The sequence below is a fragment of the Mesocricetus auratus genome, unplaced genomic scaffold (assembly GCF_017639785.1).
Source record: "Mesocricetus auratus isolate SY011 unplaced genomic scaffold, BCM_Maur_2.0 Super-Scaffold_100004, whole genome shotgun sequence".
NCBI classification, from domain to species: domain Eukaryota; kingdom Metazoa; phylum Chordata; class Mammalia; order Rodentia; family Cricetidae; genus Mesocricetus; species Mesocricetus auratus.
In genome coordinates this window covers 38,876,120-38,890,620 of record NW_024429189.1, presented here as the reverse complement: position 1 = coordinate 38,890,620, position 14,501 = coordinate 38,876,120, and the positions used below count along the sequence as shown (strand labels likewise).

At 45.7% G+C, this 14,501-nt stretch overlaps 1 protein-coding gene across 1 annotated transcript in view; it reads right to left on the bottom strand.

Moving 5' to 3' along the window:
• Myo3b (myosin IIIB) overlaps positions 1-14,501 on the bottom strand; it is a 314,924-nt gene that overhangs the window by 88,597 nt on the left and 211,826 nt on the right. Inside the window, exon 28 of the mRNA XM_005065170.4 lies at positions 6,916-7,024. Within this exon, the coding sequence (XP_005065227.1) occupies positions 6,916-7,024 (109 nt within the window). The remainder of the gene's footprint in view (positions 1-6,915; positions 7,025-14,501) is intronic.

Below are 14,501 nucleotides of genomic sequence, written 5' to 3'. Positions count from 1 at the left end.
GTTTTCCAGTTTCTCTTTCCCCTATCCTTTCTGGGGGACTGGAAACCCATCCGGGAACATTGAGGAGCTGGGACTACAGCCACATGTCTCCTCACCCAACTTGGGGAGTGGGTCCTGAAGTAGCTTATAGGCTGACCTATGTTGAATCATAGACTTAGCCCTTTTAAAACTGAATTAGTACCAAGCATGGTGGCACAGGTCTTTCATCCCAGCACTCCGGAGGCATAGTCAAGCAGATCTCTGTGAGTTTGAAGCTAGTCTGGTTTACATAATGAGTTCCAGGCTAGTCAGGGCTATCTAGAAAGATTTCATCTTTAAACAAACAAACAAACAATGGTACCAGACACTGGAGGAACTTAGACACTGAACTTAAGCTGAACAATTGTGATGAAGAGAATTATGGATCTGAAAAGAATGAAGCTGGCCAGTTTGAGACAAAGGGGAACTGACTTGGGTTCTAATTGTAACTTTTTTTGTTTCCACTAAGTTTCAAATTTCTACTAGAGATGCAGAATGAGTAGATCATTCTAGCACAGGCAGACCTATTTGCTTTGTCTTTGATTTTCACAGCACCAGCAGACAAGAGCACAGACTATTTCTGAACCTTTGGAGAAACCCTACCCTCCTTTATCTCTTACCTACTCCGATGTCTGTTTCTCAAAAGGAAGGGTGCCCTCTTACCAGAGTGTGGTGACTGAATATTATTAGCGAGATTCTGTGACCCACTCCACAGTGTTCCAATTTTGTAAAATGGCCCAATGACAATTCTGCAGCAGAGGAAACCCTGGATCAGGCCTCCCGTTCAGTTATGTCTCCTTCCATCTGGGAGAGCCCTCAGCCCCTTCTGTTTTGTTTTGTAGCTACTGGCCGGTTATCTTCCAGCAGACTCCTCTGTCGGGGTCTGTCTGCTGTTTCCTCGGTATTAAATCCAGGTCATGCTCATTTGGCCGGAAATCTACAGACAAGATGCTCTTCTCAGGAAGCTCATGCAGTCTGGCGGCTCCATCACTATGATACTGTCATTTGGTTAAAGTGGCTTCTGTAAGGTTCCTTTATGTCCTTTTATAGCTTTCTTGGGGGGGGGTTACCCTGACATGGTAAAAATAGCTTGTCATCCCCTAGTCTTTCACCTACTATTTTTAGCACCAACTCACAATCTTACCTAGAGCACTGATGGCCATTTTTCAATCATCAAATTTACATTTATTACTTCACATTTTAATTGCAATGATGACCTTCCTTACACCTTCTCTCCCTTCTTTTCCTTCTATTAATGTCTGTAGCAGCCCCTCAACTGTATGGGAGATCCCAGAAAAGAACAAGGCTTTGCAAGCAGGATCACACTGTCCAGCCGGTTGCTCACCCACTGAGCAATCTGACCTTTCTACGCATATACAAACACAGCATTTGGAAGCTGTCTCCAAGTCTGTATCACTCCATGGTCTTCCCTACCCCACTTCACGGGAGCCAGCTCACCCGGCCGGGAACCCAGTGAGGGAAGCATGGAGAAGGAAATGGTCTGTGTCACTGTCACAAGTCACAGATCCAGAGAGGGGCATGGCTTGGTCATGGCCCTCTGGAAAGCGTGCTTGGATCCTCTAGATGTACAAAAGCTACATCTGGGCATTCTCAGAACTGACAGAAGAGCAGAGTGGGATGATGCGTAACCACTCTCCACTCTCCGGTTCTTCAGATCCCAGGTGAAGACCAGACTGCAGCTCTCTGGGAGCTCCCCGGGGGCTCCCTGTGTGCTGGCCAGCTAGAGCCTCCCACAATACCACCCCCACCATCGCCACACTTAATAGAAACCGCAGATTCTGCAAGCGTGAGCCTAGGGGAAAGAGGACGCTTCGCAATTGTGAAAATAATTCCAACAGCCATCCTGCCTTGGGAGCGAAAGCACAGTTGGCTCTGACAAGAGCAGCCTCGCCCTCCCAGGAGGGGCAAACTAAAAATAAAAGGCAACAAGGTGCTTCCTGCCAGTCTGCAAACCCAAGAGGCAAAGAAGAAACCACAACCTGGCACTGGGCAGAGACCGCCAGCTAGTCTCCCTCCGCCAGAGAGCAGCCATGTGGTTTGCAGAGTCAACAGCTGTCAGGCAGAAGCCCTCAGATTAACCCATAGGTGGTGTTGAACCATTTCCCATTAAGATATTTGCAAAGCAAACAAAGATGATAGCCCCACTCTGAGACCTGGGAGTCAGCCAGGAGGCTGGCTGTGCTTGTTGACACAAAGGGCTCTCTGGGGAGGGGCAGGCAGGAAGGCTACTCCTGCTCACATCCAGACTGTGTTGATCTTGGCCACTAAAGTTGTCCTGTGGGGGGGGTGTTTATTATCTAACTTCCCAGTCACATACTCATACAATCTCTGTTTCTCCATCCCACTCTTCCCCACTGCAACCGTTCAGACAAAAAGAACAAACACAAGCCACTCTTGGATCTCCTGATCAAGGGGACAAGTCAGAGCGGTGACTAAGACATGTGCGGAGAGGCTGCGACTTTATTGCCTTTAACAGCTCATGGCCAACACTTACTTGGGACAATATAGATGGAAAATATCTTGGTAGATCTGTTTTCTCACAGGCAAGAGCCGGCTGCTGCATATCACAAAATGAATTTGAGACTAAACACTCAGAGATTTTTTTCTATTCTAACTTAACAGAGAAAATAACATTAGGAAATGTGGAAACTTCCGTATATTTTCCATTCTGAAAGATGATGACCCCGGCATCTTTAACTCTTTGTGGTGGGATACATACACACAAAGTTCATTTTTATGTGAATGGAAAATACTATTTCTTGCAACACCTCATACACGAGTATCTTTTCCTAAATCCTTCAAAATGGACCTGGCATGTGTTTCTGGCAGAGATTCATCTACAGGCTGCATACGGTGAGGGTCTCAAGGCAGACAAAAGAATGACGCTAAGAGTTGTCAGGCTGGCACACACAGAAGCAGAAGGAGGAAGACTAGAGAAGCCGCCAGAACCAACCACATTTTGTCAATGTTGAAACTGCCGTTTAGAGTAGGAATAGACTTTAGAGATGCCTGTGTTAATGATGTGAGGAGAGAGGAAGGGAGGGGGGGACTGAAGAAACATAATGTCTTTAGAAAAGTGAGGGACTTTCCATACTGAAAATCATTTTTATACAAAAGAACACTATCTTACCTCTTACTGTACAAACCTAAAGAACTTTTTGTTTTGTTTTAGAATTTTGAGGCATCATTCAGTTTTAGATGCTGTTTATCCAAATAGAAATTGAATGTGGCTTTACAGACAGGCAAGTTTTCTCAAGAGACAGTGAAAGCAGCTTTACCGATAGGAAGTGTGTTAGGGCAGATTAACCTAACCACAAGAGCTCCTGCCCACAGCCACCAGTTACCACATGGAAGACATGGGGGTAGGATTATGACTTCAGCATATATAAAGTGAATTGAAACATTGGAAACTGGTTCTAAGTAGGAAGTCCATCGTGTCTGAGGTACTAAGTACAAACCCCTGATTCTCATGTCGGGGGAAGAGTGGAGATCAGTTCAGAAAGGCTCACGGTCCTGTCTAATACGCACCCTGACTTGCTCAAGTTCCTATGCTCTACTCTCTAGCGACTGACTTGTGTGGTGATATATTATTAATGATCTAATAAAGCCACTGGAGATCAGACTGCAAAGCCGGCCACCCTAGTAAGCTATAGAAGCTGGGCAGTGGTGGCACACACCTTTAATCCCAGGACTCAGGAGTCATAGGTAGATGGATCTCTCTGAGTTCAAAGCTACCCAAGGCTACATAAGAGTGAATCAGTGTAAAAGAATAACAGAGCTCACACCTTTAATCACAATGGGTATATATAAGGAGCTCAGTGCAGTCTCCAGCTACATTGAGGAGAACATTGCAGTCTAGGATTCTAAGGCTTGGTGGAGAGAAGTCTGAGATGCAATCAGAGGACACAATCACCCTTTTGGTCTGAGTATTAGTAGAGATGAGAAATCTCTACCAGCCAGCTGCTTTGCTTCTCTGATCTCCAGTGGCTTTATTAGATCATAAACATACATCACCACAGACTTGAACTTGAAAAGTGAATCCTAGGCAGCTGCCTACTAACAACTGAACTTCTGGGGGAAAAAAAACTAGCTAAATATCTTTCTAAATGTGGGTTTGTTTTGAGTTTGGATGGAAGATCTCAGAGAAGTGGCATGATTTTAATGGTATCTCCTCATTTTATTAGTATTGTTGGCTTTTGAAGAAATCCAGCTCTTCATTGTGTAAAAGGTCAATTAGCATGCTGAAGTCAAACCTAGGAGAACCAGAAAGCATGAACTATTTAATGCCTGCTATGGCCAAAGAGTCTATGATCTTGGTTCTGTGAGTGACACAGAAATGAATGCCAGCTTCAGCTCTAATGCTTACTGTCTGTTGTGAGATAGAGAGATGGGAACTAATTTTTTGTTTACCTATGGCATTCTGGGTAGTCCTTTAAAAGTCTATTACGGTTATTACCACACCAGCTATATGAGTTAGGTAAATTATTAGAAACATACTTTTCTAAGGTCATGGAGCTAGCTGGACACAGATCTGTACAGAGACAGTCTAGCTCCAGAGTTGATAGCCTGAATTGTCCCCTTTACCTGGCCGAGGCCCCAGGACACAGAGGGTAGCATTCCAAGGCGGTGGCTGGCATGGCTAAGCAAGGATGAACATATCAGCAGGCAGGGAGCTACAGAAGACAGCATAGAATCTACACCAACATATCACCACCAGATGCTCCAAGTTCTAAAAAGCTATCAGAAATCTGGGTTGTTACATGGAAGATTTCTATTTTTGTATGTTAGAAACTAATCAAAAATGGAAAACTATGGTGTGGGGGAAAATGTCTAGCTGCCATATCCTAGTCAAAGGCTTGGCTTGTATCTTTTGGTCAATAGAGGATACCCATTTTGCTGTCACTGTTGCTGGTTTGTGAGGCCTCCCAAGTCCAACTCTAAAATAGTTCTATTTGCTTCTCTTCACTCCCACTGATTCTTAGGTTTCTTCCCACTGGATCTTTCACTGTCCCCAGAGTAGTCCCTGCACACCCTGAGGCTGGACCACAGCCTGCTCCTTCTCCTGTCTGAAGCACTCTTCTGCTTGTGTCTGCTCTAGGCCCTGGAGGAGGTGCCCAGGATTGAGACTCTGAAGAATGGGGAAGCATCAGCAAGTAAAGAAAGGCCAGGCAGATTAATCCTATCCAGAAGGATTAGCAGGAAGAGAGGCACAGAAATTGGAACGTAAAAGACATGTTGAAAACCTCCCAACAGCTCCAAATATTTGCCTAGGGCCCCTGGTCCCTGGAATCTGGTGCTATAAAGAGATTGCTGACATTCTCGACACACACAAATCTTCTAAAAGGGCCCTTTGCAGACAGATCACTGACGAGTTAGGGTTTGTTGAAATAGTTCAGATAAATATTTATGTACAGCCATAAGCAAATCCACAAGGAAAAATATAACGCAAAACAGATTTTTTTCCCTTGAAGCCCTTTCAGCTGGTGATAAGATTCCTGGCTTCAAAGGTTTTGGAAAGAAATGTGACCAATTAATAGCTTAAACATCTTGAGAGTCTAAGAAGACTTGAACAATCAACGAAGCTCAGAAGGTTGTATGTGGGCTTGAATGCTAGCTGTATCCTGGCCCCAGGGGCAAGGATGAATCCAGGGCCTGAAGTCAACCTGGGGTTTACCCCTGGGGTCAGAACTAGAGACACAAATGAAGTTTGGCATTCAGGTTAAAGTAGAGAATAAACACACACCAAAGATCCTAAGGTTTTGGAAATCTCACTGTTTAGCTTGGGCTATATATAATTCCAGGGCTGCACCAGACAGGTCTTGCCCCTTCCTACATCGGCTTTAAATGCTAATATTACTACTACGAGTGCAGCTATTCCTGTCACCATGACCAACAATTCGGCAGCCTCCCTTGTTGTGTCTAGCAGCGTGCTTGCTCCCTCATAGAAATTTTCCCTAGCCATCCCAGCCGCCTTGCCTTCCGCAGCCTAAGATTCTAAAGTTCAAAGAAAGGAAGGAAGACACTAAAGACATTAAAGCCTGGAAGTGGCTGAAGTCAGATTTGAACCCATGGCTGCTACCAAAGCTCATTCCTTTTCAACTCCAATAAGGTAGCATGCAGACAGCATCCACCACATCATAGGAGCCTCCTAAGAAGACTACTATGGCTTCCTCCCTTCTCTTTACACCACCATCTTCCCTCTTGCTCTGTCACCTCTAACAGGCTAATGTACCCGCTGGGAAGTCTGCTGGAGGATTTGCTGTCTTTAGTCCTCTGAGTGCCGCCACATATGCACACGATTGTTCCTAGCACCGACACGGCAGCTTACGACTAACTGTGACTCTAGTCCTGGGGGATCTGACGCCCTCTTCTGGCTCCCAGGGGCACAGCATGCACGTGGTGCACAGATCCATGCAGGTGAAACGCTGATACACATAATTATAATTAAATCATCTTTAAAAACCAAGATTGTGTTCAGGTTGTCTTTATGTAATGAAGACTTCCTTCTACAGGATGATAACTTATAATATTGGAGATTCTGAAGGCAATGTGTTTTGGCTCCATTTCCCCCAATTTACCATATTAACATAGTGCTAGGAATACTGTGTGGTTCAGAAGCAGTGGGTTTACAAGAGAACTCATGCGGTAAGACTCGCCTATTTGGACTGATGTCGTAGCTCAGTTGGTAGAGTGCTTGCCTAATATGCACAAAGTCCCGGTTTTTACCCCCAGCACTGTGTGAATCAGGCGTGGGGTGCATACTTATAATCCTGCACTTGGGGGATAAAGTCAGGAGGATCAGAAGTTCAAGGTCACCCTTGCCTATATACTGCATTCGAGGTCAGTCTGGGCTACATAAAAAGAAAGTTAACTCACCAATCTGTGTCAGCTTTAGCAGAAAAGTTACTTGAAGTTTCTTCGTGGCCATTGTTGGATTCTGCTTCTGAATCTGGGCAGCTTTTCTTATCAGGAGGGGTCTGGAGAACTGAAAGAAAACCACCACAGAGTACTCAGAGGTCAATGGGCAAGGTCAGAAGCGGGCAGGCTGAGTTCTGGTGCCTGCCTGTGCCCTGCAGCTGCTTTCTTCCAGCCCTGAGCCCTCCCCTTGAACACCTGGGGACTTCTAGAGTGTGGCACTAAAACAGGCACATTCTGGGGCTCTAGGTCTTGCCTAGTGTTAAGTACTAGCCCACAGATCAGACAAAATAGCTCATAGGAAGACAAGCTACTACTCTCTGGGATCAGCTATATATGGTGGGTAGAGATTTCAGCCCCCCCCCACCCCAAGACATAGCAGCAGGACCACCATGTGATAGCTGGAAGAGCCCTGTGCTGGAGGTAGCCGAGCAGCTCCTAGTTCTGGCTGTCAGAATATGGGCAAGATTAGCTGTAAAGACTCAATCATTCCAGAGGTCACCCATTTCCACATTGCTCTGCAAGACAAGAACCTGATGAGTTTCTTAACAAAGGAAACAACAAACACAGTTGTTCCTTCCTGTGACAGCGGCACAGGAATGACTAATTAGTCATGGCTCTCCTCTTTTCCACTGAACCTCACTTCAGCTTCAAGTTTCTCAACACAGCGCATCATGTTCTCAGAGTATGGGTCCCCAAGCAGCAGCGCAGCAGCACTGCGAAACTGTGAGGACTATGTGGGCCTGCGGAGCTGCTTTAACCAAACTCTCCATACAACCCTCATCCTTGTTGAGGTGTGAAGCCCTGCTTCCAGAACAATGGTTCCTAATGCTGGAGTTGCACTGGAACCACACAGGGAGATTTTACACAGGCCTGATCCCATCCTTAACAGATCCCACAACTGAACTTAGGTCGCGACTGGCATCAATTATTAAGAGAATCCCAGATAGTTTTAATACATGGCCAGGGCTGAAAACCATGGTTCCTATTGGTTACTGTCAATCAACTAGGGAAGTGAAGCAAGTCCATACCTCTTTACTATTCTTCTTTAGACAATCTAGAAAGAGCCAAACCCAAACACAGCCAACAACAATAATCTGCAAATGTGGCCATGGCAGCATATTAAGGCATACAACTAAGCTGCAAACTGTTATGATACCAGGTGTGATAGTGCACGCCTTTAATCCCAGCACTCAGAAGGCAGAGGCAGGTGGATCTCTGTAAGTTCAAGGTCAGCCTGGTCTACATTGTGAGTTCCAGAACAGCCAGGGCTACACAGAGAAACCCTGTCTCAAAAAGAAACATACAAAAAAAAAAGAAGACTGTTATGATGATAAGACACAACATGACAGATATAGAGTATAGAAAAAAGAAAGAAATATGGAGTCAATTACTTTCCTCACATCTGTCAGAGAAACTGTGTTCTCAGTTGAGAATGCTAGCTTGCTTCCTTCAAAATAAATATCTCTGTGTGGGACAAATGTAATTCTTTGAGTTATTTGTTGTGGATAAACCATCTGTTGTTGTTATTATTGCTATTATACAAATGCCAAAAGGATAAAGAGAGAAAATTTAATGGAACATTATTACATTTTTATTATGACACAAAAAGCATTACAACTAGTGAAAATGAAATGGAAAAAGAAAGAAGAAAGAAATGAAGAACTGCAGCTCCAAGCCCTTTGGAATTCCATTAGCCAGTTTCTTGCCTTGCCACCTGCAGTCTCTTGATTGATAAATTCCTCCAGTTGGGGTACCAGACATGTCTCCCCCTCTTCAAGACTATTTGACTCAAACTCACTTGTCATGCTGAGATAAACTCCATAAAAGCAAAAATTGGCATAAAAAGAAGGAGAGCTTGTTCCTGGGCACAAGCAAATTTCTACTCTTCATTCTGAAGGAAAATTGCCTTAACTGGACTGAGGATGTAGCTCAGCGGTTGGAGTGATTGCCTGGCAAGCATGAGGCTTTGGGTGTGAGCATCAGCATTAATTAAACAAGAGTGAGCAAGAAGGCATGTACCTGTGACCCAGTACTCAGGAGGGACCAGCAGGAGGGTCAGAAGTTCAAAGTTGTTTTGTTTTCCAGTTACATAGCTGAATTCTTACCCTGGAGCACATGAGATCCTGCCTCACAACACACATACACACACACACACACACACACACACACACACACACACACACACACATACACACACACACACACACCTGCCACCAACAAGAACAACATGATAGCAAAGAAAAGTAGGAAGGGAGAGAGGAAGGGAGGAAGGGAGGGAGGGAGGGAGGGAGGGAGGAAGGCAGGGAGGGAGGGAGGGAGGTAAAATCTCCACAGAGAACTTTTACTGTGTTTTGGGGGCCTAATTCAGGAGCACCAAGAACTAGCTGAACAGCACTGCCTGTGTGGTGAGCTTGGGTTGCAGGCTAGCGTCTGTATCTATTTTGAAACCTTAGTCTTCAAAAGGAACAACAACAGTTTAATAGCAGCCCCCAAAGACAAAATCACAAAGAAGGTCATGAGGAAACGAGGCCCACAACCATGACCAGGAACAGCAAGCAGTAGCAGCTTCCCCAGGAGCTCCCCAGGAGCTCAGCACGTGCCTGGTTACTCTCTTGCTTTCCTATAGAAACTCACAGGTTTTCTCCTCATGTAATTGAAGCAAAAACTCATTCCATGTTCCTTATTCATTTACACTTCAGTCATCAAAATATTGATTCTAAGAGTTATTTGAAGTATGAGAAGCAAACAGAAAACTTAGAAAATATTCCCAGGAAAGCTTAGATGAAGTCTGCAGCTCCATCCCCAGCATGGCCTATAGAACAGGGAGAGGGATAGGTCTGTCTAAGGAGATTGAGGGAGTCAAGAGGATCAATCCCCTGAGTTCAAAGCAGGACTGCAAGTTAAGTATTTAGGGCCATGCTGGTGCCAGCTGGAATCACCTGCAAGCTCTCTGGCGAGCGGATCCTCGAACAAGGAGATGGGAGAAATGGAAACAGGAAGCAGGAGAGAGAGAGAGAGAGAGAGAGAGAGAGAGAGAGAGAGAGAGAGAGAGAGAGAGAGAGAGAGAGAGCGCTGTTTTTAAAAGGTCAGGTTTAAAAAATTAGAACAGTGATGTAAAGGAAAATAAAATTATGAATGTGAGCAATAGAAATGTTCACCAAACACTGAACTTGGGGCATTGCACAGAGGTGTCTCCTGGCATGGGTCACTGAATGTTTCTGGCTTAGCCAAGTAAGACAGCCCTGAATCAGACTGTGCCCTGTGAGCTCTGCATATTCCCCAGGAAATCCGAGCTGAGTGTCTACTAGATCATCTTGGAATGAAACAGGAAGGCATTTGACTGTCAAGGGATTAAAGCAAGGTATTTGTGCTGGCCGGTTTTAATTGTCAACTTGACACAACGTAGTGTCTCTTAGGAGGAGTGTCAGGGAGGGACTGTCTAGATCAGGGTGTCCTGTGAGTGTGTCTACTGAGATTGTCTTGATTGCCTTCGGTGCTGAGAGAAGGAGACCCAGCCTATCAGTGGGTAGTCCTCGGTCCTAAGTGCTGAACGGTCTAGAGTAACAGAGGCTCTCGGGGCCCAGGCATGCGGTCTTCCTACCTTTGGCGATGGAGGTGATGTGACCAGCTGTCTCACACTCCTTTCAATGTGACGTGATGGACTGCAACCTGGACGTGTGACCTAAAGTAAACCTTTTTCTCTCTGGTTGCATTTTGTCACAGTGTTTTATCATGGCAACAGAAACAAAGGGCAGTGCTGCACTCTCGGAGGGCTTCAGCAGACACAGATGTGTGAGGAGTTATGCAGAGAAGCCATGGTGTGGTGACTGTTGCAGTGACCCGAGAGTGCATTCCTCTTAAAGACAAGACAATAGTACATGTTTAAAGGCGCTAAGAGAGGCAGGGACCACTGTGTGCTGGCAAGTGTATGAAACACACACACACACACACACACACACACACACACACACGCGCACGCGCTCGCGCGCGCGCATATACAGGGTGGGCAGAGTGGGGGTTGGTGGGAGCCGGGCAGTGTTTCACCTCATAGATTCCAGTAAAAGCCACCTTGTGACACCTTAGTTTTGAACTTCTAACCACCAGAGCTATGAGAGAATACATTTTTTTGTTACCTTAGGCTACCAGGTTTGTAATAATTGCTCTGGCTGCCACAGGAAACTAATATGCAGGTTAGGAGTATAATTCATTCCCTGTCAGCTTCTAAAAGAGGGGTTGGTAACAGGTGGCAAGGATTGAAATTACCAGAAGAGAAGAAAGACAGCAGGCATATACGACCACGTGTCCTGGTAGAAACAGGTGCTGGGGGCCAGAAATGAGGAAGAAGTAGTAAGGGTAAAAACAAGGACATTATGGTTTGACAAACATAGACACTTGGATTGTTAAGTCTCTGACACTGTCCTAATACCTTTATTAAAAGGAATCTCATTTAATTTGCATAGTTATCCTGAGTAGAAGCCAATATTATTTCCATGTTACAACTGATGAATTTGAGGTAAAAGGACATTGAATTACTTGTCTAGGAGCCAGAGAGATGGCTCGGTGGGTACCTGTCCCCAAATCTGACAACCAGAGTTCCATCCTCAGGATCCACGTGACTCCCACAGGTTGTCCTCTGACCTCCACATGAGCTGTGGCATGACACGAGCACACATGTATAAGGAAATACATGTAATTTTAAACATTACCTGTCGGACATTAAGTAGTGGAGCCAGGATCAGAACAGAAGTCATTTTGCCCTAAGTCTGAAGTCTTTAATTCCCTCCTTATTTAAACACTTAATGATAATAATCTCATCCATGTCTCTCCCTTATAAATTGAAGCAAAAATCCAGACCTGCCCATGTCCTTTCCTGTTCCTGGGGTTTAATGGTCATATCAGTCACTGAGAGCAATCTTGCTTGGTGTTTGGTGACCCACCCAGAGGACAATCCCCATCACTGTCTCAGTTAGCAGCAATGTAATTCTAGTAGACTCCATGGAGGGTAATCTAGGCTAGGTACACTCTCCTGCTCTCCTAAGAACTTGGGCAAAAGTTGTCCGGGCACCTAGCAGAGAAGGCACACACACACACACATGCCAGGCTGTCCCTCCTGAAGGTGCAGATTGCAGGAGGATCCAGAATGCTTTCTTCCTGGAGTGACAGCTGGTCAGCAGCTGCCTTGTGGGAGGTCCCACAGAAATGCCATCAAGAGCAAGACAAGGAAGTCTAATCCTTACCTACCAGAAGAGGACCCCACGGACACTTCCCCCCACCCCGTTCTACATTAAAGCTCCTAGCCTTCAGCTTCAGCACACAAATAAGTGTAGTCAGGAGAGGTCTAGAAGAGTGTCCCACTTCCCTTCTTCAACATTTAGTGCTGACCACTTCCCCAGTCAAGTTTTAGGCTCAAAGAAAGTTCTGTCTGGTAACCGCTTTACCAGCCCTGGAAGTTTAGAGTGGAAAGCTTTCTCTTGTTCTAGAAATGCGAACGCCATCATCTGGAAAAGATCCCTTCTCTCTGTACACGGTGGTATGCTCATTTCATTCTCTTCATTCTCTCATCCTCACGTGACAAGCAGTTGGAATTATTTCTTGTCATTTATTCCCTGACTGCATCTTAAAAGAGGGTTAGTGGCATCCAGGTTGTGGTCTTCATGGGGGCTGCGGCCGCTGGCCAGTTCAGCAGCCCTCTTTAACTCACAATGGCGGTGTCCACTGGTATCCATGGGATAGGATGTAAACATGTTTGTGCAGCTAACGGTCAGCGCCTTGCACATGCTAAGCACATGCTAAGCACATGCTCCACCACGGAGCTGTGTCCCAGAGCTCCCATGGGTTCTTTCCCCGTGTTGTTTTTTGACACTTCTCAGGATGTTCTACACTGAGGAGGTGTTGAGAAAATGGGGAAGAACAGCAGGCCAGGGGCAGGAAGTCCTCACTACAGGGAGTCTTCTAGCAACCATCAGGGAAAGCCTGGAGGAGGGGTCCTCACAGGATCCCACAGTGAGAATTGAGGGAAGGAAGCCAGGCAAACGGTTTTATATAAACTGTATACACTGTTGTCCAAAGGTATAGGATGCCAGGAACCCGATACATTTCTTTGCTAATCGAACAGCTCCCGCCTCTTGGAAACTGTCTTTTCTTCAATGCTGGGGATAGAACCTAGGTCCTCACACATGATAGGCCAGCACTGCAGTCCGGAGACACACCCTCCAGCTAGGATCTTTCTGGTTCAAATAGTTCTGGGTTTCTACAAAGTTAAATTATGTGCTTGCTATAAAGTCTGGGCTGTTTACAGCTGTTTTGCTTGTGTCTTTCTGCTGGTGAGCAGAAGAATTATGAGCCAGTGAGCCACAGGGGTCCTGCTAGGTACAGGACAAAGAGGAACTCCTGATGGACGCAGCAATGCGGATGAACCTCAAAGGCCTTCCTCCAAGGGAAAGATGGTGCATTCTGAAGCTGTGCGTGGTGTGACTCGATGTATAGAACATTCTGGAAAGAGCAAAACTGTAATGACAGAAGACCCATCGGTGAGCAGGAAGATTAAAAAAGGAGCCAGAAGACGCTCTCTGGAAACAGCCATCCTCTAAGCTGGGGAGGGGATGTGCTTTTTGTGTGTCAGCCCAGGCTCATCAAGCTTCATTTTACTGTGTTAAACTGTATCATAATAAAACTATCAAGAGGTTGTTCAAATTAAAGACTAGACCTAGTCCTGGAAAGCAGGGCCCACCTCTAGCTGGCCAGGAGGGAGGAGACGGCTGTTGACAAGAGACTGCTTGCATCACTGACCATAGCTGGTTTTGACACTAAGCGCTTGGCTCGGGGTCTGTGAAATTAGCTCTGGTCGCTTGTACATCTCAACCATCACAACTTTATTGATGAGAATGGCTACCAGCTGTCACCCTTGCCTCCGCTTCTGTTCTTGGCGGGATTCAGCCTTCAGGGCCAACGCAAATCAAACAAGGATCCGGCTATGGCTCGTCAAGCTGGGGTTTGAACTCCTGGCCAAATGGCTGTCACTCAGCTGTTCCTCTGCCAGTCATCATCATTGTGGGTTAAGTGTGATAGGCACACAAAGGCCTTCCAATGCTCCAGGCAGCTGAAAGGCAACTTGATTCCACACCAGCCTCAACCAATCAGGGCAATATTTTAACTCTCCGTCTCTAGAATTTCTGGCTTTGCAGAAAATCAGAAAGATTCACTATCTCCCAGAACAGGTTGTGATAAGGGCCTTAAGCCAGTGAGGACAGAAGATGGTGTCAGGACCTCAGTAGCTCTTGGTACCATGAGCCTCAAAAGCAAAGACGAAAGAAAACAAAACCGATTGGAACAGTTTCTTGTTGGATAATGAAGACGCAAGACTCAAAAAAAAAACACTCTCCTTCATAAAGATGTTGCTGTACCTATATTTGTGATTTGACAGGTGCTACTTTTATCTGAAAGTAAGAAAGGCTTTCTGAAGTTACAACATTATTATGCTCATCTTAGAAGAGAGCCTCCCAGGCTTTCCTCCCCCTCGGGAAGAGAGATAGTGGGGAAAGGGG